The 25,611-nt window shown below is 49.3% G+C and overlaps 5 protein-coding genes across 7 annotated transcripts in view; 3 read left to right on the top strand and 2 right to left on the bottom strand.

Annotated features, from left to right (window-relative positions):
* Positions 1-3,919, top strand: part of ASPSCR1 (ASPSCR1 tether for SLC2A4, UBX domain containing) — a 37,022-nt gene extending 33,103 nt beyond the window's left edge. The window contains exon 16 of the mRNA XM_041408988.1: positions 484-3,919. Within this exon, the coding sequence (XP_041264922.1) occupies positions 484-497 (14 nt within the window). The 3' untranslated portion in view covers positions 498-3,919. The remainder of the gene's footprint in view (positions 1-483) is intronic.
* CENPX (centromere protein X) lies at positions 3,862-5,197 on the bottom strand. Of its 2 annotated transcripts, none has more exons than XM_041408990.1 (5): positions 5,109-5,197; positions 4,981-5,032; positions 4,862-4,915; positions 4,549-4,634; positions 3,862-4,415 (listed from the first exon to the last, which is right to left on the bottom strand). In XM_041408990.1, exons 1-5 carry the CDS (start codon positions 5,145-5,147, stop codon positions 4,401-4,403), a joined length of 246 nt encoding a protein of 81 aa, XP_041264924.1. In that variant the 5' UTR covers positions 5,148-5,197; the 3' UTR covers positions 3,862-4,400. The 2 variants fall into 2 exon arrangements, with proteins under 2 accessions (XP_041264924.1, XP_041264923.1); XM_041408989.1 differs by having other exon boundaries at positions 4,549-4,637; positions 5,109-5,194.
* A 45-nt stretch (positions 5,198-5,242) lies between these two features.
* LRRC45 (leucine rich repeat containing 45) lies at positions 5,243-16,150 on the top strand. The gene is made up of 17 exons (XM_041408987.1): positions 5,243-5,477; positions 5,944-6,005; positions 6,837-6,907; positions 7,204-7,382; positions 8,009-8,137; positions 8,732-8,844; positions 9,366-9,424; positions 9,543-9,620; positions 10,558-10,693; positions 10,990-11,067; positions 11,242-11,353; positions 11,524-11,594; positions 12,462-12,554; positions 13,148-13,240; positions 14,067-14,240; positions 14,333-14,480; positions 14,866-16,150. Exons 1-17 carry the CDS (start codon positions 5,252-5,254, stop codon positions 15,054-15,056), a joined length of 2,013 nt encoding a protein of 670 aa, XP_041264921.1. The 5' UTR covers positions 5,243-5,251; the 3' UTR covers positions 15,057-16,150.
* Positions 16,151-16,732: 582 nt separating this feature from the next.
* RAC3 (Rac family small GTPase 3) lies at positions 16,733-21,940 on the top strand. Of its 2 annotated transcripts, none has more exons than XM_041409015.1 (6): positions 16,733-16,896; positions 18,951-19,022; positions 19,294-19,411; positions 20,022-20,084; positions 20,570-20,729; positions 20,838-21,940. In XM_041409015.1, the coding sequence occupies exons 1-6, from the start codon at positions 16,862-16,864 to the stop codon at positions 20,966-20,968; spliced, it is 579 nt and encodes a 192-aa protein (XP_041264949.1). In that variant the 5' UTR covers positions 16,733-16,861; the 3' UTR covers positions 20,969-21,940. The 2 variants fall into 2 exon arrangements, with proteins under 2 accessions (XP_041264949.1, XP_041264950.1); XM_041409016.1 differs by having other exon boundaries at positions 16,748-16,875.
* Positions 21,937-25,566, bottom strand: DCXR (dicarbonyl and L-xylulose reductase). Its single transcript, XM_041409013.1, has 8 exons — positions 25,173-25,566; positions 25,010-25,107; positions 24,766-24,920; positions 23,533-23,575; positions 23,116-23,215; positions 22,886-22,950; positions 22,680-22,797; positions 21,937-22,223 (listed from the first exon to the last, which is right to left on the bottom strand). Exons 1-8 carry the CDS (start codon positions 25,351-25,353, stop codon positions 22,120-22,122), a joined length of 864 nt encoding a protein of 287 aa, XP_041264947.1. The 5' UTR covers positions 25,354-25,566; the 3' UTR covers positions 21,937-22,119.
* Positions 25,567-25,611: the final 45 nt, after the last annotated feature.

A 25,611-nucleotide genomic window follows, 5' to 3' on the forward strand; every position in this document is an offset into this window, starting at 1 on the left:
ACAGTATTGTTGCAGATGTCAGCCTGTGCTTGCAGGACATTTGGTTCACTGCTTGTCAGTCACAAATTTATTGGTGACTTGAACCTCAGCCTTCACTGGAGAAGTATATGAATGCAGATTCTGAACATTGGGAAGTCTGATACCTAATCCATTGCACTTGAAATAGTTTTCTTTTCCAAGATTATTTGGATAAAGTACAGAATATCATGCCACCTACCTGTGCAGGTTTCCCATTTAATAGTTGTTATGAAAGGTTAATAATGTGCTGTAAGTTGTTTGTTAATAACATGAAGGATGAAGTTCCCTGCTCCAAAAGTTGTGATGCGTTTGCCATTTCATCTCCCCAAGTGCTCTCTTGTGGTCCCCAATGCTGCCTGAACACAGCAGTGACCAGAACCCTCAGCCACCAGACTGTTTTACTTAGAAATGAGTAAGTTATAATTACATGTTAAGTGTTTTAATGGTGCTGTGTTTATTTTGTAGGTGGAAAAAGATGAAGCATCCTGGGCTGCTGGATCACTGAGTTGTCAGCTGTGCCCTCTTCTCCATGAACTTACTCAGAACATGTAAAAGGTGTTAGCGGCCCTGGAGAGATCTAATCTATATGAACATTAGTTGTAAAAAGAGAATGGCTATTTCAGATACCAGTTGCAGCTGGTGGAGGAGTGGAGGGCCTGTTTGTGGTCTTTGTGACTACAGAAGCAAGGTTAGAGGTTAAATTTAAGGTTTCTTGCATGCAAATAATAAGAATAGAGAATTAAGGGGGACATGATTCCTATATACTTTCTGCAAAGGACTTTGTTTCTATCCATATTTTTAAATTCAAATCCTCTCAGTTCCACCTTCACAGATCACTTGAGTCTAGCCTGTATTCTAGTAGCAAGATACAATCTGGTTCAGCTTTACCTATAATTGTTAAGTGATGCCCAGAACAAGGCTTCTCTCTGCCTCTTAGTGATTAGGGTTAGTGCTGCTGATAATTCTGGATATGGACGGCTGGAAAATGAATGAAGAGGAAGCACTTAAGTTACTTAAACCAGTTCAGATCAGTGAACTCTCTTGTGAAGCACTCGGGCTGCTGCACTCTTGTGTTCAGTTGCCAGAGTCTTGTTAACAAGGAATACAGGTGTCTGTTCGTGGAATGCCTGTTGAGCTTGTGTCTGCCCTAGGCTCTAGTTTTATTTTCACTGTGTATAATTACCATCAGTAATTGCTTACAGCAAGGGAGAAAACATACAGTTGAAGGGTCTCTTCAAATGACAGTTGATTGGTGGCCTGAGCGTTCCCAGAGCAGGGTAGCTGTGCTCTGCACTGCAGTTGGTGCACAGGGAAAAGGCCCAGTCCTGTCTCCTGCAGATGTTGTGGGGGAATGAATATTGGTTAGAATTGCCCTTACACTGGAGATGAACTCTGTTGTGCCATGGCAGTCATGGTGCTGGGTTTTATTTGAAGTCTTCTCCGTGGATCAGTGATCTGTGGAGAGCTGGGGTTCCATGGTACAGTAATACCATGTTTTCCATTTTCCTTGTTTCCTCCCTGCACTACATGTGCATCTGCACAATTTGTAGATGTAATAAAGCAGAGTGGCCACGGGGGCCCTTTTGGTCAGTGCCTTTAATAGCTTCTTGCCCTGGCACTTGGTGTGTCTGTCAGTTCACAGGAACCTGCTCTTTTCAATTGGCCTGTCATGCCTTGTTCCCTTCCTCCCGTTTTTTTTTCCAACAAAGCAAAACGGAGCTTTGTCCCATCTGAATGAACTTCAAAGTGGCTAGAAAGGGCACCCTGGGCTCCTGGCACTTGTCATTGTCTCCCTGCCTGGCCAACATTTCCCTTCAGGTCTAATTATTTCCAAATGCTCACAGATGCTTTGAAGAAACTTGGAGGGAGGGGGAGGCATGAAAGAAAGGTGGAAGAGGAAGAAGGAGACTCAAAGCAGAAGGAGAGCAGAATGCTTCAGCAAAAAAATGGATTGATTCCTTATATGACACCCAGACGTGAACAGGGAACGTGAGAGCACTGTGTGCAGCTCCTGTACTCAACCCTCCCTGTGGAAAGAAGCCCTTCTGCCACTGGATAGGCTATAAAAGACATACCACAGCAAACAAAAAAACCAGTCAAATAATGTTTAAAGTTTATTACTCTGAAGTGGATTGAGTGTGGGCTGAGCCCACACTGCACAGGACTGTTGGTCTTGGTTCAGGTGCTGTATCAGGCTTATTCATGTCACACAGATCAGAGGTAGATGGTAGCTAGAGCTGCCTTGCTGAATTTGTACAGGATATCCTGTGGGGAAACCAGGAGCTGTTGCTAATGATAGGTGGTGAAATACTTGTGCTGGTGTTTTGGTTTCCAGGATTAGAATATGCAGAAGCAGTGTGCTTCAGATGTGCTAGTCCTTATTTTTTGAAGAGCACAGGTGACATCAAATATTATAATCTGCTTAACTGATTTTCTTAGCTGCTCTAATTATGTCAGTTTTTGTAAAGGTTAGGACCATAACTATCCCCTGCAAGTACCTGACATGGAAAAACAAGTTTAGGGATACAAGCAGCAATATCAGTATTCCTGGGGTAGTTTCATGGCTTAAGTGTAAGGGCTTTACATTGCTGTGTTCCCTCAGGCAGTTCTGCCCATGCTTGCTTGTCCCTTGTGTAACTCAGCTGTGCATCAAACCCAGTTAAACCACAATAACGAAAAATTGCTACCTTCAATAGATACACAAGAGGTCTTATTCCCCTTCCCTATACAAAAAGTTACTTTTAGCTGCTGTTATTTAATTGCTGCTTTACTGTGGATGTCCACATCAGCAGTTCTCTCTGTGTGTCAGGGAAGGGAACTTGAGCCTTTTCAGGGCAGCAACTTTGGGAGTGCTGTTTCAGTTGGTGTCAGGGCAGAGGCAGAGACAAGGACCTGAAATCTGGAAAAGGCAAGGAAGTAGGAGTGAATTCTTTAAGGGAGACGGGGCACCCCCACATTTACAATGCTGAGCTCTTCACTAAGGTACTTGCTACAAGGATTCCTGCCGTGCTGAAGAGCAGTACCTGCAGATACCTGATGAACTGATTTTGTTTCAGTATCACTTCTGCAATAGTAGCTGAACTCATCCCTGTGGTTTTAGGGCATTCAAAGGTAGTATCATCTGCTGGGGGTTTTTTTTGCTATTGCCTTTTTTTTACCAATGCTTGAAGACTGAACTAGGTCAGTTCCTTCATTGCATGTGTTGTACAGCTGAACAGTTGTCTCGGCTGAGGGCTGGGGACTGCTTAAGCTGGTACTGTCCCCAGAATGTGTACTGGAACTGCAGTTTTTGTGAGGTTTCCAAGAGGTTGGTGTCCTGAGGGATGACCCTGATAGCTCCTAGCTCAAAGTACACAGTGACCCACTGAGCCTCTGCTGTCACGGCTGTTCCTGAGCAAAGGACTGCTGGCTCTGCCTGCTCCTGCAGCCAGCCCTGCACCTCCCGGCAAAGCCAGTTGGGCTTGGTGGGTCCTGCCCACATGTGTAAGGTTTCTTATTTCACAGTGGCCCCCCCGCTGCCAGAGGGGCCAGGCTGTCCCGTGATGTGGGATTCTCACACATGCTGTTTGTTATTTTGTCCTTTTTTCCTTTCGTCCTACAAAGATTTAGGGAAGAGGGTGGGTGAGGGGGAAGCTCTGCAAGTCTTTGAAGCAACTTGACTTTTGATGATGAATTGCAGCAAAGAGCCTACACAAGGAAGGGAGACTTGTTTTTAACTTACTGACGTTTCTTTGTGAGAACAAATTTATAGCAGAGGGGGAGCAGCCTTTGAGGAGAATATTGAATGGTTAAAAGGTTTCAAACTCTCTTTGATGTCACAGCCCGAGAAATACTGGAAGGTAGTGAGGGACAGACACTGTTTATTTATAAAATAAAGATCAGTTACCTGCTTTTGGCAAGAGCCTGTGACTAAGCTCCTGTTAATGACCTATTCAGTACGAAGGCTTGGAGCTGCACCTGGAGTTGCTGTTACAGCTTCCTGCTTGAGGCAAGGAGAGCCTGAAGGCTGGATGGTATTTCCAGCCATTAAGTCTTTCCATGCATCTCTGTGAAGCAGCACCTCTTTCTCACATTAGCTGAGAAAGCAACAGCTTCTTACCATGTTGTGAAATACAGGCCTCTGTTACAGGAGTAAGGCAGCAAGATAGAAACCAGTTATGTACTCAGTTGAACAAAATAAGCCTGTGACACCCTCTTCTCAAAAATAGCATCATTGTACTCCATCGTTGCTTTGGGCTGTGTTGTGCTTACTAAGGGGGAGAGGAAACAGAAGCAAAACGGCAGAGGAAGAAAAAGTTGAGACCGTTAGCCTCAGAGACACACTGGGACAGAGACACGTGTCAGGACTGTCTGCTGACAGGCGACATGTGCTTCAGGAGCCTCTAGAAATCCAGAAGCTGCAAGGAAAGAGCAATAAGCAAATCAGGACAGAGGTTGGGTTCTCAAAACAGCTCCCGAAAGCATGAGGATTAGCTGTTCAGCCCATATCCCCATTCTGCTCCCATGCAGTTCAGGCCCACAGTTACCTACCAGCTGTGGCAATACTTTCTCCACCTGTTCAGTATCCACCTTCTTCAGGTCCTCTGCCTGAGCCTGCCGCGCTGCCCGTGCCGCTGCTTCTGCAGCCCAAGGGCAAGAAAGGGAAGAGCAGTGAGAGGGGCTGGAGCTGTCACCGGGGGCTCCGGGCTGCTGTCCGGGAGGCGGCCCGGCGCCCCGGAGGAGCGCGGCACGCTGGGCCAGGCCCGCAGCCGTGCCGGACGGGAGCGGCCGAAGGGGGGCCGGGTGCTCGGGGAGGAGCCGGAGCCATCGCTCCAAGGCTGGCGGGATGGCCCTGCGCGCTCACCTCGGACGAACACCTTCAGCAGCTCGCCCACCAGCAGCTGCGCCTCGGCGTTAACTGCAAGGACAAGGCGGTCAGGGGAGGCGGGACGGGGCCCGCGCCGCCCGTCGCCGCCTCGGTACCTCGGGTTCTGCCATCCCGGAAATTCAGGCGAAGAAGCCGATCCACGGTGTGCTGTGCGGAGAGAGGAAAGGGTGAGCGGGGCCGGGGCCGCGCCCGCCGCCCGGGGCAGCGCCCGGAGCCGTCGCACCTTCCTGAAGTCGCCGGCGCCGCCGCCCCGCTCCTCCATGTCCCGCGCGCGGCCGGGCCCGCCTCCCGGGGACGCGCGCGGTCGGCGAGCGGTTCCGGGGGAGCGCGCGCGGGCGGGGAGCGGTTCCGGGGGCGCGCGCGGCCATGGAGCGGTTCGGGCGCGAGTACGCGCGGCTGTGCGCGGCGGCGGGCGCGGCCCCGCAGGAGGCCGTGCTGCGGGGCCTGCGGGAGCCCGGCGGGCCGCGGGGCCGCCTGGACCTGGCGGCGCAGAGTCTGTCGCTGCCCACGTGCAGCGCGCTGGGCCGGCTGCTGCCCGGAGCTGCGCCCTTCGCCGCGCTGGCGCTCGGCGACTGCGGCTTGAGCGAGGAAGGTGCGCGCTGCCCGCGGCGGGGTCGCTCTCCCTCAGGGGCCGAGGCCTCTCGTGTTTGAGGCGAAGGTGCCCGGTCCGTGGCCGTGCGGGGTCAGGCACCCCTCGGTTCTCCCCCGGCGGAGGGCAGCTGTGCCGCTGTGGGCCGGGCCGGACGGGACGGTCCGGATGGTTAGAGCCCGGCCGTGCCCGCAGAGCCTCTCTAGACGTGGGGCTTTTTCAGGGCTGAGTCAGGTGGATGTACGAGGTGACAGGTAGTTCTCTGCCCGGACACCTTTATGAGGACATATAAACCGTCTCCTGCCCTGAAAGCTCAGGCTCAAGCTTTCCAGCAGTAGTGGCAGTTTATCAATATCGTAGCCACGTCTGTTTTCATTCTGTTTAACAGAATGATATAGTGGGATGATATGCTGCCGGTTTAGGCAGGAGGTTTCACAGAGAAATAAACTTTTTTTTTTTTTCTGTTCAGGTGTAAGACTTTTGTTGAATGGTCTTTGCACCAACACCACCGTCAAATCTTTGGATCTGAAGGTGAGTCGTTTGAAAAGAATTAACAGTGTTCTATGGTGGAGAAGGAAAAAGCACAGGCTTAATGAGAAAGAGAACTGGACAGTCCTGGTGCAGGATTGTTCTACAAGATGCATACTTCTGTAAGTTTTTTGTTCTCAAGTGACTAATTTCTTGACTCGTTAACACTGCGTCACAATTTTCCAAAGTTACTTTGCAGATTGTCTTTATCCACTTTTATTCAGTTACTCTATTTTGATAAGAAGCTATTGCTAGGTACCTTTTGTCAGTTGCTGCTTGGGCAGATGAGGCATATGTAGGCTTTTTTGGGGATTTCTGTATTGATCAGTGAATTACTAGCTGTTCTACTTGTGTTTCTGTCTTTTGACCAGTGTGTGCTTTGAACTAAGCATCTGCCTTCAGATGTGATTGTCTCTCTACTGAGAGTGACTTTCTGTCTGTATTCCTCTGGCATACAGCTATTTCACAGTCACAAACTGCATCATAACTTTCTCACTCATTTGTGCTAGTGTTAACAGTCCTTCCTAACGAAGTGTGTTAAAATAGTTATATTTATCTGGAATCGCCATGTTCTCTCCCATTGTGGTCCATGCTGATCCTGCTATTTTGTGATTTTTGCAAGCTCTCAGTCATGGTGGCCTCATAAGACCAGTGGGGTGTATGGATCCACTGTTCCTCCAGGGTTTTCCATTTTGATACATGAAACAAATGTTGGTTGGACCATTTTTGCCCAGCTGAAATTGGCATTACAGCTGGGATGTGTCTGGTGGTGGTCGTGGTCTAGGTGGACTGGGACAGGCTTAGCCTACTGATCACCTGGGGCTTCTCTTCCAGGGAAATAACCTGCGAACCATGGGAGCTGAGGCTTTGGGAAAACTTCTTAAGCAGAACAAATCCATCAGGAGGTAAACAAATGTATCTACCTCTCTTTGTGCTATTTCTGCCTGATGGAGCACAACATTTGAAAAGGGTTGGGGGTGTTTTTTGTTGGGGTGGGAGGAATGCCAAGTGGTGCAATTTCTTGTGAGGGGTGGGGCAGGCAAAGGCACGAAAACTGTAGGTGCTGTTTTCATGGGCTCTGGCAGCATTCTGCTCTCTGAAGTTGAGTCAGCTCACAGAGCTGGGTGATGACCATGTATCATTCAAGTTCACACAGCTGTCCACTGACCCCACAAACCCCAATCCTGTCTGATTTCCCTAGCCTGACCTTAGAATGGAACAGCCTCGGCATGTGGGAGGAGGGCTTCTCCTTTTTCTGCCAAGGACTGAGAGCAAACAACTTTCTTCAGCGTCTGGATCTGCGCAATAACCAGATTAACCATCAAGGGGCTGGAGAGCTGGCCATGGCACTGACACAAAACACCAGCCTTCAGGAGCTGGGTAAGAGTTCTTTGCCCCTGTATACATATATGCATGCAAACACACCTGCATCTTCGGGTTTCTTACCTCAATTTCTTCTAGCTGGTCGGTGTCATTCCCAATTCCTGTCAGTCTAGAGTGCTGTGCTGGCTTTGTGCAGGGAGTGGTTACAGCCCCATGGCCTCTGGAAAGTGGAAACAAACTGGAATCTCTAGAACCAAACCTACAGATGAAAAACTTGTACTTGGGGCAGAACAGTCTTTAGTGGAGGAAGAAGTGTTTTCATTCCTATTTGTGGCATGCCTCATGACAGACTCTTGATACTTCCTTCACACTGGCTTTGTCCTTATATGGAATTTTGCTGGAATTTCAGGAGAATGTGGCTTTTTGTCACTGATTCTTTTTCGTCCACAGATTCTGTCTGTGGAAGGAAGGCTCGTGAGAGCCAAATGTGAGATGCAGACTTTTAACTGTCATAGCTTCCTGCAGTTTACTAAAGATTTATCTTTGCCTTTCCTGCTTTGTCACTTTCTCTCCCTCTCATTCATCTCGAAAGGGGCTGCAGTATTCTCCTGTGTGTGTGCTAGGACTATCTGGGATCTCAGCAGAAATGTGACTGCCATGGTGAAAGTTTGCTTTCTGTGTAGATTTGCGATGGAATAACATTGGGCTTCTGGGTGGCCGAGCTTTGCTGAACTGCTTGCATAGCAACAGGACCCTGAAGAGGCTGGAGCTGGCAGGGAACAATGTTCCTGGTGACATCCTGAAAGCTGTGGGTAAGTGTGATGTGTGTACAGTGATGAATCACTTGACTCCTTTCCCAGTCCAGCATGTGGGGGATATAGGGCACTTGCTGCTCCAGAAGAGAGCTAACCCTCTTTCCCTCCCTTTCTCAATAGCATTTCCACAGTGCCCTATGTCATCCCCTCTTGTCCTTTAGTGAGGGCTAATCAAGTTGGAAGTGTCACTTTCACCAGCAAAAGAAAAAAAAAAATTTGGATTGAGTTATTAGAGATTGATGTGCCATGTGAATGTGGGAGAACCTGAGACTTTTGCTCATAGTTTGCTTCTGATGAGCCAAGTTTTGATGTGGCTTACACAGCACATCCTGTGTCATTGTCCTGCCCACAGCACAGTTAACAGCTTTCCTGAGGCTGGGGTGTTGATTACCCCACACACACTTCTCTCTTTGATCCCATCCCACCTGGTGATGTAAGGTGGGACTCTCTCTACATGGGCCAGACTGAGAAGGGCAACTGTCCTGGTGCTTCTGATGCTCAATGGTCATCCTGAGTGCTGTTCTTCCAACAGTGCTTGCTATTCTGTTGCTTTAGAAACTTGAGTGTGTTCTCCTGCTCTCTCTGTATCAGAACACGCCTTGGATCACAACCAAGACCGTGAGGCTATCCTGAGTGAGGCCCAGAACCAAGTGAGCATCCTCAGCAAGGAGGTTTTGAGTCTGAAGGATGAGAAGAACAAGCAGGTCAGCAGATGTTGGCAGTTCAAATGGGGTAACTGGAATCCTTTGCTTTTCCTTGAGGTCCCCACAGAGCACACAGTGACAGTATTATTGTGCACCTGAAGTTGCACGTGCATTTCTATGGGCAGGCACACAGCATGATTGAGTTCATTGAGTCCATCCTCTGAGCTGGTTTATTCAAGGGACAGTATGAGTATGGACACATCCCTGCTGACCATATTCACTCTGGGTTCTGGAGGAGTTTTAGTTATTTGTGCTTTCATTTCTTCTTCTGCAATTGGTTTGATATTTTCCAGGTGGTGTAAACCTAGAGATCTGTTTTTCCATCTGACACCTCACGTTGCAGAGTCCCTTTAGGTGATGACCTTATTCAAATGTGCTAATAAACCAATCAGACTTCCAGTTTGCTTCCAGTAGAGTGGCTTGACATGTCTTCAGCTGTTGCTGGGAAGAGAAAGATGAGAAATTTAAAGGTTTGTAGCTGATGAAGTTAATTTTCTTACTGAATTTTGTCTTGGTCACAGTTCATGGATTTTGTGGATACTGTAGACAAGCAGAAAGAAGAAAGAGCCAGGAGTGAGAAGTGAGTTAGATTCTAAATGTTTTCTGCTCTTTGATGGCAGAATTGAGCACTCTCCATTTCCTGGCAGAAATTACCCACCTTTTTTTCTTTTCTTCCTTTTTTTTCCTCTCAAATGCAGAATGTCTGCAGTACGAGTCAGCCAGCTGCAGGAAGCATTGGATGAGCAGTACTCCATTATGAATTCACTGAAAACCAAGTATGGAGGAGGAAAACCTTTGTCTTCCCACTGTTTGTGCTGTATGAGCAGTGCTGAGCAGACCTTCTAGGAAGGGGGATAATCTTGTAGGGTAGCTGGATTACTATTTTGGTTAGTTCTGCAGTAATATCCAGAAATTACAGTCTGATCAAGCCTTTGAGTTTGCCACACTAGATACTTAGCCTGCTTTTAAGTAAAATTACAGTGCATTGGTGTAAGAGCAAGTGAATTACAGAAGGTGGGAAGAAAGAAAAAGGATTGTGCAGATGGGATGGGGACATGTTTCTTGCATGGTTTACAGCCTGGCAGGAATCTCTGCCTGCTTCCCCCAGCAGCTGACAGTGTTCTCTGGGAACCATTACAGGTATGAAGGAACCAGGCTTGGGAACATTGGGGAAGAGGTGCTCCAAAGAAGTGTTAGATCACGCAGAGCCACATGCACATGGCTGTGGTTTCACTTCAAATACTGCTGAGCCTGCCTAGTTTAGTTCTGCCAGGTAAAGGCAGTGTTTTATGCCATGCAGTGATGTGGACATGTCCCTCTTGGACAGAACAAGCAAATTGCTTCTGCTACTCACGTTTAAAATCCTGTCTCTAATCTTGAACAACTTTGCAGTGATATAAAATAGCCAGCTTTGTTCTGTGGGAGCAGGCAAATCCTGCAGGGGTCTGGGCAGGGAAATTGGCTCATGGAAGACAGTGCAGGGCAAATGCAATGGGCACCAGAACACTGGGCCCTGAGAAGTCCCAGGTCACTGCAGTGCTGCTGTGTACAGAGGTCAGTGGTGTTCTTTTCCCAGAAGCAAAAAATGCTTCATTTACATAGCCTGATTTCACCTACTGCGAGATGGACATTAGCACCTTGTACCAGGGGGCATAGAGAGCTTGCTGCAGTGTCTGCCTTGGAAAAGACTCCATAGAGTGCTTTTCTTTATAGGCTGCAGATGACTGAAGCTGCCCTGGCTCTGTCTGAGCAGAAGGTGCACACGCTGGGAGAGCTGCTGAATGCCATGAAACAGGAACAAAACTCCGTGGCTGAGTGCCACCTCAGGGAGCTCCAGCAACAAAAGCAGGTGAACTGGCTAAGTCCTAGTTATGTTTGAGAGCAGGGCTATAGGTTATAACTGGTTTGTGTAGATTTGGGGGATGCTGGATGCAATAGGCAAACATGATTTTTACCACTAGTGCTTAGCTAAACCCACCATGACAGAAATTCTTGTGTAAATTAGATAGATAGTTGCCAGGTGTGAAGAGGAGCCCTGGTCTTTATGGTGTAGGTTGGATTTAGCTGGGTGTGATGTTGGTTGGCACAGGTTGGTAGTGCAAGAAGTAGGGGGAGTACAGTTTTTAATTTTGGTTCCGTTTGCAGGAAGGTGCTGATCGGGAAGGCAGGCTTTTGCATGACTTGTCTGCTGCCAGGGAGAAAAATCTGCTGCTGAGAAATCAGGTAGGAAACCAAGTCCAAGTCTGAGAAGTGGCACTTGAACATGTATAACATCTGCTCCATAGATATGGTCTCTATTCTGATCCTTGGTCGAGTGTCTCTTCATTGTCTTGTACAGCCAACTTTTTGTGCTAATAGGAAAAGAAAAACCTTTGTGGTGGCAATTTCCTTTTGTAGGTGGATGAGTTGGAGAGGAAGTGCAAAGTTCAGCAGGATCAGCTGTTCCAGGTGAAACAAGACTTGACCAACACAACAGCAGAGCTGAAGCTGCGGGCTGTGGAGGCTGAGGGTGAGTGGAGGAGTAGGAACAGCTTATGGACACCTGCAGTTGGGATCATTGTTGGGATCATTGTTCTGCACAGGCAGCCGAGGAGAAAGGGTTGGCAGAGTGTGAAAAAGTATGAGTACAGTGTGTGGCAGGAATGCCAGAGTTGTGATATGCCTGCTTTTAATCTGCAGAACGTCTGGAAATGGAGAAAAGAAGATGTAAACAAAGCCTTGAAGACATGGAATCCCTTCGGGTAAAAGAGGTAAGGATGGGGTTTCTGCAGCATCCTGGTTAGTCTTTCTTTGGTCCAGACATATATCACCAGGGGAGGTCATTGTTTGCTGTAATGTGCTCTTAAAAAAGTTTAAAAGCTAGTGGGCTTGGATTTATTCTGGGAATAATGGGCTTGAAGAATAATAATCCTTCAAGCAAAGCCTGACTGAAGAGATCACAAGACTCTCTACCAGTAAGATCTAGCTTTCAAGAGTATGGGCCAGAGTGGTATGTGAGGCTGGGAGGCTGGCCTTCATGTTGGTCTGTGCACAGAGGTAATTACAAATAAGGAATATTTTCCTGCTTCTGAAATAAATACATTTTAATGTTTTAATTGCTTATACACAAGCTGTCCTTTAACAGGGCTCAGCATGCTAGTTCCTTCTCTGTTGTGTTTCAAAGGGGCTTGTGTCTGAGTGTGGACAGGCCAACAGACTACAACCAATTCTCTTTGCAGTGTTACTGAGGTTTGAAATCTCTCCAAAATAAAATTATACTAATAGATTTCTCTGAAGATATTGAAATCTTTTAAGAAAAGTCACAGACTGGAAAGATGTTACCAACATTACAGCTAGAAAATGAGTGTGTTGTGTTTTGTATCACTTGACAATGACAGCTTGGACTCCCTCCTTGTGGCCCGGGAGGGATCTCCGTCTAAAAATTCTTAGTTTCTAGAGGGCAGATTCCATCTGTACTACTGTTTGCTAGTGGAGTTCTGTGGGAGGTAAGAATTTTACTTTGCTGGTAGATGGCTCAGAGAGAGGATGCTCCACTATCGTGATGAGTAGTCCTGCTGCTTGCTTTGCCTGCAGATGGGATGGGTTTCTGTCACTTGCTGGGTTCTGCTGCTCTGCAGGTGGATCGAATGACACAGCAGATGGAGGCCAGTGAGCGCTCCATGCACGACAGGATCCAGAGGCTGGAGGCCGTCAGGATATCTCTGGACGAGGTGAGAAGTGCTCTAGGCACGTTTGAACACTCGTATAGCAGTGCACAGAGAAGGCTGCCAGGAAAGCTTTGTGGAGTCTCTGACTGCAGACCTTTGTGAAGATTGTTATGTGCTGTAAGGGGGAACAGAGAACACCAGTATACCAGCTAAAATTATTTTTACTGCTTTGGACTAAGGAAGAAGGTTCCACGGAGAAACTTGTAAATTCAGATTGGACAAAAATAAGGATTCCATTGAACATGGCTAGAATCTTACTAAGATTTGACTTTACGGGATTCTCATGTTGTCACAAGTAGTGTAGCATGTTTATCCATATCTATTTCCCCAGCTACATCCAGCGGTGCTCTTTCCTATTTCCTTGTTTTGGAAAGGTTTAACCAATACTGGCCCTCATATAACTGAAATTCACATTGAACTTAGATAGCAGTCTTGAACTGAGGAAAGGTTTGTCATCTTTGCTTTTGCTGCCCCTGAGTGAGAAGGAGAGCTGTGTCATTTTCTAGCCTGCGACTGGAAGCTGCTCTTGTTTTCTGGTCAGTGTGGCAGCAATGCAGCTTCTCTGTCTGGAATGTTTTTCCGTGTTTCTGTGGCAGGAGCTGAGACAAGTCAAAGCAGCTGCGCTGGCTGAGCGAGGCCGGGCAGAGGAGGAGTTAGTGAAAGTCAGGAGTCAGGCACGCCTGGAGGAGGTAAGGACCTGTCTGTGGGCCTGTCCCTGTGGGAAGGAAGTGCTTTGGCTACCCAGTCTATGTGTTGGTCTTGGGGAGCTGCTAACTCACTCCTCTCTGGATTTCACTGACCCACAAGTGGTGTGATTGCTGAGGAAGGAGCCCTGAAAAGTCTAATTTGAACTGCCTTCAGTAGTAAGAGAACTGATGTCATGGCAGATTTTGTTTAAGTTGCCAGCATCTGAAGCCAATGGCCAGGTGTTGATCCTTCTTTTTAGTGACAGCTTTCATGGGGTGCTCCTGTTTCTATGAACACTGGGAAATTTCTTCAGGTGGCTACTGCTGCTAGATAAATAAAGTCATTGTAGTATTGAACTCTGTGAAAATGGCAATGAAGTTAATATCCTGTGAAACAGACAAGGGATGAGGAAAATACACAAAAAACTATTAGAATATTTACTTATTTGTAGCATCACAAAAGAAAATGCTTCATTGAGTTACAGACATAGAAATCTGACTCGTGGGATCCAGCAGTTGCTTAGTTGCTTGCAGTGGTGCTGCAGAGCCATTTGAGGATGGAGGAATTGAAGGTGGAGCACTGGCTGTAAACACTGGCATTGGTGATCTGCCAAGGACCTGTCTGTGTTTCTCAGCTGAGTGTTTTGGTCTGTCAGTGCCCTCCCTGGCAAGAGGAAGCTGCTTGGAGTTACTTCTGAGTGCAAGGAGCAGGACTGTGTCAGTTCCAGTTGACCCAATAAAGGGTTCACTGTATTAGGAACAGAGGGGAGAATCTCTTCACAGGAATGAAGTGGGAGTGTTTAATTTAATTTTCCTTTGTGTCTTACAGCAGCAACGGCTGGAACACCTAGAAGAGAAGCTGCGGCTGATGACTGAGTCAAGGGATGAAGCTCAGAACTGCTGCCTTAAGCAAAAGGAAATGGTTGCTGAGGCCCAGGCCAAAGCCAAACAGTTGAGCCTGTGTGCTGATGGACTCAGGAGGAGGCTGAATGAACTTCAGCAGGTAGTTTGGACTGGAGTAGAGATAGCCACCACAGGGCCAGAACAAGTTGCTGAAGTTGTTTGGTTGTTCATGGATTTGTCTTTGTGTGTCAGGACCTGGACAGGAAGGAAGAGGAGAAAGTGACAGAGGTAAATAAGCTGAAAGTGGAATTACAGGAGCAGATTGGGCACCTGGACGCTGAACGCACAGCCCAGGATGGGCTGAGAGAGAAGATTGCAGCTCTGGAAAGACAGCTGAAAGGTGATGGATCCTTTCATGCTTCTCGTATGGTATCTCTGAGTTAACCTGCACTGGGCCTGGAATGAGCTGTGCTCACAGGTAGTGACAGCAAGTGCTGTCTGAGAGTACCCCTATGAATTGTACTTTCCATCCTGTGTATTTACAGGGATTCCTGTCCTTGTTTTGTAGAGACCAAGACTCAGATAACCACCCAAAACTGCATAGCAGGCAAAATTTGGATTTCCTGCACAGTGAAGTGTGCCTGCTGTCTGTGCAAAACCTCTCATGTTAGCTCATGCAGCTCCTCCTGTGTGCTTGCTGACTGTAGCACTTCCATTGCCTTTGGCCTGCCCCTATTTATTCCAGGGATACCTTGATTTTCTTTACTAATGCTGCTTTTTCACAGCCCTGTCCAGTAATCACCGTGAAGCACTGCTGGACAAGGAGGGTGAGATCTCTCTGCTGCTGGAGAAGCTGAGAATGAAGGAGGCTGAGATCTCCAGGATGAGGGAAGAGGAGGCCCAGCGAGCCAGTTTCTTGCAGAATGCCATCATGGCATATGTGCAGGGATCTCCCTTGGGAAGTTCTAGGAAGTGAGAGTGTGGCTTCCTGCGGTCAGGGAAAGGGTGAGCTCAGGTACAAGTCCTTCTTTCTAATGGACAGTTTTATCAGAGTGGGGTGACACAAAGGTTCACAAATAGACAAATGCTCTTGATGTTCAGAAATCTTCCTCCTGACCACGCAGAGGAGAGGAGGAAACAACCGTCCAGGCCCATGGGTCTGAGTCCATGATGTTGAGCCCCCTCCCCTGCTGTGCCACAGCCTGTTAGTACAGGGGGTTACTGGCGGGTTTGTATGTTCCCTGGCAAGGTCCTGCTGCAGCATTTGTTTGGGTGCCAAGGCTGTTCACAGAGAATTTTGAGAAAAAGCGATAGGAGTGTTTACAGTTCCCTGTGGGCTGGAGCAATTTGCCTTGCCAATGGGATCCTGAAACTGCTGGAAACACCAGATATTACCCACTTGTGCTTTTTCACCCAGTGTTTACAGACAGGAGCAGAGTCTGACGGGGCCCTCTCTGGCTTGTTTACCCTCCCTCTGTGGCTCTGGCTGTATTGGTGTGCCGTAGAAACACATTTGGCATAGACAGAAACTGCTGCACCGAGGGGCTTCAATGCAGTGCTGTCCGTGCCCTTGTGGGACTGCTGGGCTTGGGCAGTGGTTCTACTTCTGCAGCCCTTACCTGAAGATGTTGTGGCAAGTATTGCTACAGGATTTAGTTTCACTATGGCAAATGGCAGAGCTGTTCTCCTGGCTTCTCAGGCTCCTAGAACTGAGTGCTGTGGCCTTACTTAACCTGGAGAGGAGTGATTCTCTCACAGCTTCTGCTGTGACACTGGGGAGTTGTGTCTCAGAGCACAAAGGGGAGAAGGTGGTTCCTCTCCTGACAGTGCATGACCTGGAGAAAGGGAAGGGTTACTAGAGCCTGAACTGGAGACAGCAGAAGCTGTTGTCAGGCCAGCAGTATTGAGCCTTGCGGGAGTTCTTCCTATGAGTCTGGGGTGGGAACATGTCTTAGAGTACATATTTTAAGAGACACCTGGAAAATTAAAGTTTCTGTGTGGACTGGTTGCTTTGTGTTCATTTTTTATACTTGGTTTTGCTCTGCTTAATAAAGTACTTTTGCATTTTGCCATTAGCACTGGACAGTGGCAAACCGGATGTTTGGCTGATGTGGAGGGTGGGTCCTTCTGCTGTGTTACTCTCCTGAAGACCCCGTCAGCCTGTCCTGCATCTAAAAGGCTGCTACAGGTGGATGAGATGGGGATGGTTTTGGTTCTGGACTAAGATAAAAGCAAAGAGGCTGGGAAGCTGTTCCCTGGTCATAATGGAGAGAACCTGTGGCAATAGCCCCTCCGTTTGTGGCTGCTGGGCAGCACTACAGAGCCGCAGGTTAAGCGAATAGCCAGGCCTGTTGTTTGCAGACAGGGACACTGCTGTGGGCCCCTGTTTTCCCGGCAAGGGAGGTGCGGGAAGCCAAAAGCCATCTTCCCGAGGGATTTTTCCCGCTCCATCTTTGTTCCTCAGCAGCTCTGGGCAGATGACGGTGAACTATGCAGCTGCAACGCAGCCAGGTTTTAGAGCACTATCCTTGAGCCGGTGTGCCCCCGAGCGGTAACCGGCCCCTAGCAGCGCCCGCCGCTTCTGCCGCGGGGCGGGGCCGCCGCTCCTCCGATCCCGCGGCGGGGCCGCGTCCGGCCCGGGCGAGCGCCGGGGGCGGAGTCGGCGGGCGCGCGGCCTGTCCCGGTGCACGGCTCGGCTCCGCTCCGCTCCGCTCGGCGCGGCCCCGCCCCACCCCGCGGGCGGTCACTGCGGCGCAGTCGCGGCGCCGCCATCGCGGGCAGATGCAGGCGATCAAGTGTGTGGTGGTGGGCGACGGGTGAGTGCGGGAGGGGCCGCGCCCCGGCCCCCGCAGCCCCGCACCGAACGGGCCCGGCGGCGCCGGGGGAAGGAGGGAGGGCTGGCCCGGGGCTGCGTCCCGGCAGAGCTGCTCCGCCGGCGGGAGGCCCCGCGCCGGGCGGCGAGGCTCGGTCCGGCCTGGACCGACCGGGGCCTGGCTCGGGTGGGGCCGGGCCGGGGCGGCGGGAGCGGGGCCGGCGGGCCGAGTCGCCGTGCGGTCCCGGCGGGGGACCGGGGCCTGGCCGCGGCCCCCAGCCCTGCCCTGCTCCCTTCATAGTTCATGAACTTGGGTGCTGCCTGGGTAGCAAACACAGGCTTCTCCTCGGTTTTATGTGTGCCTCGTTGTTTCATTTAGGTGCCGGTATTTTGCTATTTTTCATTGTACCTTGGTTCCTGACAGAGTCCTCCCGAAAATCTTGATGTTCGCAGGTCTCGTATGTCCTATTGTTGATTGTTCCGAGGTGAAATGCGTTGCTCCTTCTGATTTCACCATGTGCTCCTTGTCACCCTTTTTGCTTTTTTTCTTAAGGCTCTTCCTAAATGCCTTTTTTTGGGGACACATCTGCCTGCAAGATGCAGGCATGCACTAGATTTATGCTGCTTTGTAACTTTCCTAGCTCATCCTGCATATTTTTCCTCACAATTCCAGTTTACTTTTCTGACCACCTCAGCGAGAACAGAGCTGAGGTACCCAGACCCAAATGTGAACTGGCCTTAGGCAGGGACTAGACTTCCATTTCTCGTGCATGCCACCCCCTCAAATGCACATTTGTGATGAGGCCTTCCAGGTTCCAGCCTGTGAGGGCTAAAGAAGGGAGATGGGGAAAGCACAGCTCTATTGCAGAGGGGAGAGGAGTGACTGGGAGCTCAGGATCTCGGAAATGGAGTTCAGCTGTTGTGTGTTTTGTCTTAAGACTAAATCAACAGTGCAGACTGAAAAAACCACTTAGATACACAGGTTTTTGTGAATTACAAGTGTCCCTGTTTGGTGGGTAAGAGAAGTCACACTTCAGGAGGAAAGTTGGACCAGTCAGCATAGTGGTTCATGACAAAACTTCTCTCTTCTCAGACCGAGGGGACCTAATCCAAAGGAAGAGTTGTAATAGTGGTTTGTTCTCGCTGTGCTTTCTGTCATCCTGGTGTGTGCAGGGGACTGTCAGCTCTCTTCCTCTCTTCTGACATCCTCTCTTACATCAGTCTGGCTGCAGAATTGGGTGGGGGATACCCATTTCTGCTAGCTATTCAGCTTCACCCAGGCACCTCAGAGCCAGCTTGCCCTGGCACTGGCACTCACAGTCTTTTTCTGGAGAGCTGTCTGCAGTTCACAACTTTCTCCATCATAAAGAGGGTGCTCACACTGCTGGTACTCCTCTGTTCTTACAGTGAAGCTCTCAGGAAATCTGCAGGGCTGGGTAAAGTCCCTGTGCTCACTCCATTGCTGTCCTGGCACTTGCCAGCTGCCACTGCTGGGCTCACCAATCCCACCAGCCTTCAGCAAAGCCCTGAGCTGGTATTTTTATCCTTCTTCACTAATCTTTTACAGACTGACAGCAGTCAATTTTAAAGTCCATTTTTGTTTATGGATGCTTACTTTTTCTCCTTTGTGTTTATTGATACTGAATTCCTGTATCTGAGGAGCTTGCAGAGTTCTGCATTGTTGCATGTTTTTTAACCTCACTGTTTATCTGTTTTGCTAAATTACTACGCATCTGTTGAGCCCAGCACACAACCCAAATTTATTCCCTGTCTTGGTTCATGAAACAACTGTATTTTGACTGATGTCTTGCTGAGGGCTGAATGGGTAGGGAAAAAGAGTGGCAGAGAACAGGGTTAGGAAGCGCTCAGGCAAGGTGCACCTTTTGAGTTCAGGCCATGTCTGTGACAACTAGAGAATTCCAGCCTGCAACAGGTTTGTTTTCTCACATGGTAGCTTTTTACCTAGCCGTGTGTTTTCGGTGGGGGAAGGGTGAGTTTTACTGCCTTAGTGCTCCATGCTGTACCCTTCTTTATGCTTGTCACTCTTACCCTCTGCAGAGCTGTTGGGAAGACCTGCTTGCTGATCAGTTACACCACAAATGCCTTTCCTGGAGAATACATTCCCACCGTGTAAGTAATGGCCTTGGGCTTCAGTTGCTTTTTGATCTGTATGCTTGTGTGTGTAAAAGTTTGGCTTGTATGTGAGGAGGTGGCTGTTGCAAATCAGACTGTGAACTTGACAGGTAAGGATGATGCTGTGGCTGTGTGTGTGAGGAAGGCAGATTGTCCCCCCTGGAACTTTGCTGCAGTGTCCTTTCCTCATTCGCTGCCCCTTTGAATTCCTTATAAAGATGTGAAGGTCACTACAAAATTGTCACTGATGGGGACTCCTCATTGGCAGGTTTGATAATTATTCTGCCAATGTGATGGTAGATGGAAAGCCAGTGAATCTGGGCCTCTGGGACACAGCAGGGCAAGAAGACTATGACCGACTGCGGCCTCTTTCCTATCCACAGACGGTGAGTGCTGGGCTTGGACTGACTGGTGACTGCTCCCTCTCAGAGACAGAGAGGCTCCCAAGAACAGGCATGCTTCTTTCCTTGGAGGAAAGTCTGAGTTCCTGCAGCTACACCCATAATTCTGGTTGTTTAAGAAGTATCACAGCTGATTTTCTCCTAAGACATTGTCCTGTTCTATTCTCTTCTTTGTAATGAGTTATGGGTGGCTCAAGTAAAAGGAATGCTGTAGGGCTGCTGTGCAGCGTGGCCAGTTCCATATTCCCATTCTCTCTCAGCAGGACAGATCCCCGTTAGGCTGCCCTAGGAGTGTTCCCGGGTGTAGCAGTTCCTAAGCAGCTGTACTGCTGGTGAAGCCCTTAGTGCTGTTAAGATGTTTGAGGCCTCAGGCTCTTAACATGCAGAGCCCAGCATTGTGAAAGAAGATGTAATCATACACTCATGGTCCATTCCTTCTCTGAATTAGTTTAACACCCTTAATGGGGAAGAATTTCTTAAGGCCACAGCAGCCCTTGCTCGTGGGGGGAGGTTGTCCTTTCTCAGGCTCCCTCTGCAGCCTCCCTTCACTCTAGCTGTTTCTTTCTGCATGGCTGACCCTCTTGTTTCTGCACAGGATGTTTTCTTGATCTGCTTCTCCCTTGTGAGTCCAGCCTCCTTTGAGAATGTCCGAGCTAAGGTAAAGTATTCTCCTCCTGGGTGAAACAGTAGAAGGGAAGAACCAGTGACACTACCTGCCCCAGCCAGCACCACACCTACAAGCCTAAAACTTCAAGCAGTAATGTTTTGATGAGGGCAAATCATAGTCTGCTGGTTTTAAGTGGGGACTGCTTTTTATTAATGACTTCTTTGGCTAAGTTATTGCCTTTCTGAATCTGTGTTTTAAGGTAAGGGATGTCTTAGAAGCTAATGTGCAGTTAAGGAAAGCGCTGTGCACAGAGTTGGCTGGCAATGTCTGTCAGGATTCTGTGTCTTGGTGCCTTCATTATTACCTCTACACCAGTCTCTTTTTGCAGAGCATGTTAGAACTGTAGGCAGCAATATCCTGTTCAGGTGTTGCCACCATGTCAGTAGTGAACCTCTTCATTCCCAATAGTAGGAATGCATCCTTATGGTTCTGGCCACTCATGTAACTACTTTTCTTATCATGCCTCTCTGTTTCAGTGGTACCCTGAGGTCCGACACCATTGCCCAAATACACCTATTATCCTGGTGGGCACCAAGCTGGACTTGAGGGATGATAAGGACACCATTGAAAGGTTACGTGATAAGAAACTGGCCCCCATCACCTATCCCCAGGGCTTGGCCATGGCTCGGGAGATCGGTGAGTCTCATGAGCAGGCAGATGCCGGTGGCACTGAGCTTTGTGAGTGGGTGAGCAAGTGCATGGTGGGAGAATTGGAGTGGCTGAGCTGCAGCTCTCTTTCCCCAGGGTCAGTAAAGTACCTCGAATGCTCTGCGCTGACACAGCGGGGCTTGAAGACGGTGTTTGATGAAGCCATCCGGGCTGTGCTCTGCCCACCGCCTGTGAAGAAGCCTGGCAAAAAGTGTACCATGTTTTGAGGGCTGTGGCCTTGGTGTTGGCTCAGCATGCTGTCGTCCTCTGACAGATTGCATATTAAGCTGGGTGTTTCTGAAGGGGGCTGGGATGTGTAGGGCCCTTCATCATGTACGAAGTCAGTGTTTTTTAAATGTCTCTTTGATTTAACGTCAGTGTTGATGTGAAGGGGCAGTGGGGACAGGAGACCAGCTGGGGACTATACAGCCCCCAGGGGAGGTACAGCGGGGAAGGCAAGGTAGCTCCTTCAGGCAACAAGCTGTTTTGGCTCTCCTGAACTCCAAGTGGAAAGGGCTGAGACATCCATCCTGTTCCGGAAACACCTGTTTCAACCTGCAGGTGAAACAGGTGGTTAACATCCTGGTGGGAGTGGGGAGGGAGCTGATTTCAATGGTGCTGAAAGACAAGAAGAGCTGGGAAGGATGGTAGGGTCTCCTTGCCCAGCCTGCTGTGGCTAACAGTTAACAAACTGGTGCTCTAGCAGAATGTTCCTGAGACTGTTAAAAGAAATCGTAACCAGCCCTGGAAAGGGTCAAAGTAAATGAGAAGCTGAAAAACGAATCATTAGGTGCTTTATTGGGTACTAGCCAAACTCTGTGAGTGAAACAGCTCTGTGCAATCAATGCATTTGCCTTTTTGTGTGTGCACACCCTAGGATAGCATGGTGCTGCTCCCCCCCATTAGTCTTTAGCAGGGCCTCCCCCCAAGATCCAGTCTCTGCAGAGCAGGGCTGGGATTGTTGCCTCTATTTTTTTTTTTTTTCTACTAAAGACAACAAAGGAAGCAATCAGGAGTCTGCTAACTTCTTTCCCTTCCCACTGAAAATGCAGACAGACTCTGTGGATTTGGTTGGAACAGGGAGAGCTTCTGAAGGGTTGTGGGGGGGGGAACAGGGTTGGAAGAGAGGTCCAATTTCTAATCATCATGTAGAGTGACAAGATAAAACCTTATTTGGTGCAATAAACATTCTCCATGAAGGTGTATGTGAGCTTTATTATATAGCAGCCTTGCAAAGCTGATTTTCTGCCTCACTTCTAATACAGTCTTCAGCCCTGCTGCCCTTCCAGCAAGTAGTGAGTCATTGTTTTCTATCCAGTTTACATCTAGGCAGTATTCATATGAAAATTGAGGCTAGGTGTGAAATGCAGGTGTCATCTTAGGAGACAAGAAAGCCCCCATCAATCATCAGTGAGCTGCCAGTTGTCATAGCACTCTTGTCACTCAGCAGGAAGAGAATGCTGTTCACCACATCATCCACCTCTGCAATCAAACACAGAGAACATCTGATGCCCACCTTAAAGTGTACCAGAAAAACAAGCACTTAAGAAGGTCTGCCTTTGACCTCTGCAGGTAATTAGACCTGGAAAGTGTTTCTGCCTTCAAACTGTGCTTGATAAAGTGTCTGGGACAGTGTGGCTGAGAGCTGGACATCAAAGTGTCCTTGTGATCAAAGGGTGCTTAGGTCACAGCAAACACCCTGTCAGGTTTATGAACAATAGAGTAAACTTGTCCCAAGATGAGGAGGCTGTAGAAAAAGCAAGAGGAGGGGTTGATTCTCACCCTGTCCTGATCAAACACTGCAGGAATTCAGCCAAAAGGCATTCAGCAGAGCTGTCACTTTGCCAAAAAATCAGCAACTTCTGGCTGTGATATCAGTGAGAAGGCAGGCTTGGAGAAAACATGTGCACAGCCTGGGGACAGACGTACATCACTGACCTGCAAACTTTCCCAGGGGAATCCGATTAATCATGGCGGCAGATTTCTGAGGGTCACTCCAGTTAATTCTCCCCATGTCAGTCATAACCACGGTGGGGTTCACAGTGTTCACCCTAATCTGGGACCAGGAGCAACAAACAATCTAATCCAACTGCTGTGGTTGTGCTCAGGTTCAGCTTTCACACTTTTCTCTCTCGGACTCCTACCTTGTGGGGTCCCAGTTCCATTGCCATTACTTTGCTCAGCATATCCAGAGCACTTTTTGTGGAACCTTTAAGAGAAGGGAAGAAGAGGAGATATTTAACTGCACAGCACCTGCTCTGGAGGTGCTATGGAACACACGGCTATTTTGCTGCCCAAAACTGGCAGCTTGGTGACTATGGGTCTCCAGCTGGTCGAAACTGAGAGGGGCACTGCTGAAGCTGCACACACTTACAATAAACAGCATGATCCCTCAGCGCACGCTTCGATGCCTGGCTGGAGACATTCACAATAGCCCCTGGCAGCCCCTGTGCAATCATCTGCCGAGCAACTATCTGGGAGGGGAAGGAGAGAAAAATAAAAAGGAATGCCAGAATCCTAACAAGAGAAATCATTATTTCACTCTATAGGAATCTTGCTGGACTATTATGGTAGACCAAAGAACAAAAACACCTGGAGGAACCAAGTCCTCAGTGCCTCCTGCTTACACGAGAGTCAAAGCAAGAGTGGGAAGGGACTGTACATGTAGTTTGTCAGATTGACTTTGGACTGCAGTCCTTTCAGCCCCCACAATGGACAGATACCCCTGTTATGTACAACAATTTAGTCACTGCTATTCATGGAGGCAGCTGCAGTGACACTTCTTCCTCACCTGGGAAACATGAAGCACGGCCCCAAAATTCACATCAAGAGACCTACAAATAAATCAGATTTAAGTTAAAGAGCGGTTGTAGCTCAGCCCAGGGAGCTAGAAGCAGCAGAGGGCAAGTGCTGAAACACTGGTGATACTCTAGGACATGGACAGAAATGCCAGGTCATCAGGAGAGCAGAATGGTCAGGTGGGATCTCAGCAATGAACTGGAACCATCCACTGGCTGCAAGCTTGTCAGTGTGTGAGGAGGAGCATGCATGCATCAGGTGCATTTTGCACAGGACTCTGCTCTTCTGCAGCGTAATGGAATTCCTGTCAAAGTTTAAACAGAGCCCTGGGCTTCAGCCAGGACAGATAACTCTTCGGTCAAGCAAACCCTTCATACAGATTTACAAAGCAAAGTTGCTGTAAGGTGGGTAGAGGCAGCATTTCTTCTGTTTGCCACATTGTGTTTCCTTTGTCAGGCTTCCACCTGCCAGTTCTGCAGAATGATCTTAGTAGAATCCATATATTTGATCTAGTCACAACCTTTATTAATACAATAAGAGTCTCAGCAACCATTTTTAACACAGGAACACAGCATGACCCATTTTCTCAGAAGGATGTGGTCAAGATAGCCTGTATCCTAAAGTGTACTCACAACAAAACTATGGACCTTTTCAGAGAATAAAGAAGTCATGTTATTGTAGTTAGCAAATTTAATTTCCCACCATGATCATTTTTTGCTTCCTTACCTGGCTTTGTTGTCTCTACTTCTGAATTGTCTTAGCAACAACTGCCTTTCATTTTAACCGAGCTGGAACTAGACTGGAAGCTCTGAGCTTGATGAACAGCAAAGGCACTCCTCCCATGCCAGTGGGATGACAGGTGCACCCCGCCACTCTGGAGGTGACACTGGTTCTGGCTACTTAGAAATGGAGCCAGTGCTTTGTTTCCTTTTGCTGTTTAAGGGGTGAAAGATGACGATGTAAAGAATGAAAAGACAGTAAAGAAAAAGGACATACGCAGTAACAATCAACTAACACTGGGCATTGCTAAAAGTGTGCAGGTCAGCCTGTCCACTGTCTTGTACACCAGCTGCTGACTTCTTTCTTTTCAGCTGCTTCCCCTCTAGTAACACCCTTTTCTGGAAAGCTCTGCCGCCGTTTTTGACGTTCACAGCTTTGTGAGACTTCGGTGGGCATCGGGCCCAGAGCTCCCGGTGGAGCCGCGGTCCCGGGCCCGGGCACTCACCGCTGCAGAGCCGAGCGCGTCACCTCCAGGAACGGCTGCAGCTCAGCCACGGCCGCGTTGTTAACCAGCAGCTCGAACGGCCCCGCCGCGCCCACCGCCGCCTCCACCGCCTCCCAGTCCGCCAGGTCCACGCACAGCGTCTCGATGCCCGGACACTGCGGCGAGGGCGGCGGCGGTGGGCTGGGGGGCCGCGGGGGAGCCGGACCCGCTACGGGGAAGGGGGGCGGGAGGAGGAGTCCGGTACCTCTCGGGCGAGGCTCTCCAGGTCCGCCGCCGTTCGGCTCAGCGCGGTCACGCGGGCCCCGGCCCTGCCCAGCGCCACGGCCACGGCGCGGCCGATCCCTGCGGGGACACGGCGTCAGACTGGGCCCGGCGCGGCCCCCGGCCCGGCCCCCGCCCGCGGGCACCTTTGCCGGCCCCAGTCACCAGCGCCCGCCGGCCGCCGAAGCTGAGCTGCGGCTCCATGTCTCGGCTGGACTGTGGCCGGGGCGGGGCCGGGAGCGGGGCGGCCCCGCGGGCCGGGCGAGCAGGGAAATCCTTCCCCGCTTCCGCCGAAGGAGCGCAGCACCAAGCTGGCTCCAGGCTCATCCAGCAAGACAGACGTGAAATTTCGTGGCTCTCACTCGTGATTGAAGTATCATTTCAGCGAGCACAGGAAAACAGGCTTTTTTAGTGTCTGATGATAAAGACCTGCCAGATCTGCCCCCTCGAAGTTGCTGCTGAAGATGACAATTAAAATCCTCATTATCTCGATTCTTTGATTGTACTCTGTTAAGAAGCAGCTGCAAGGATTCTTCTCATCCATCTCTGTTCTCCACATCCCAGTCATTGAGCTTACTTGCTCTT

This window comes from Onychostruthus taczanowskii, unplaced genomic scaffold (assembly GCF_017590055.1).
Source record: "Onychostruthus taczanowskii isolate IOZ18803 unplaced genomic scaffold, ASM1759005v1 scaffold30, whole genome shotgun sequence".
Lineage (NCBI taxonomy): Eukaryota > Metazoa > Chordata > Aves > Passeriformes > Passeridae > Onychostruthus > Onychostruthus taczanowskii.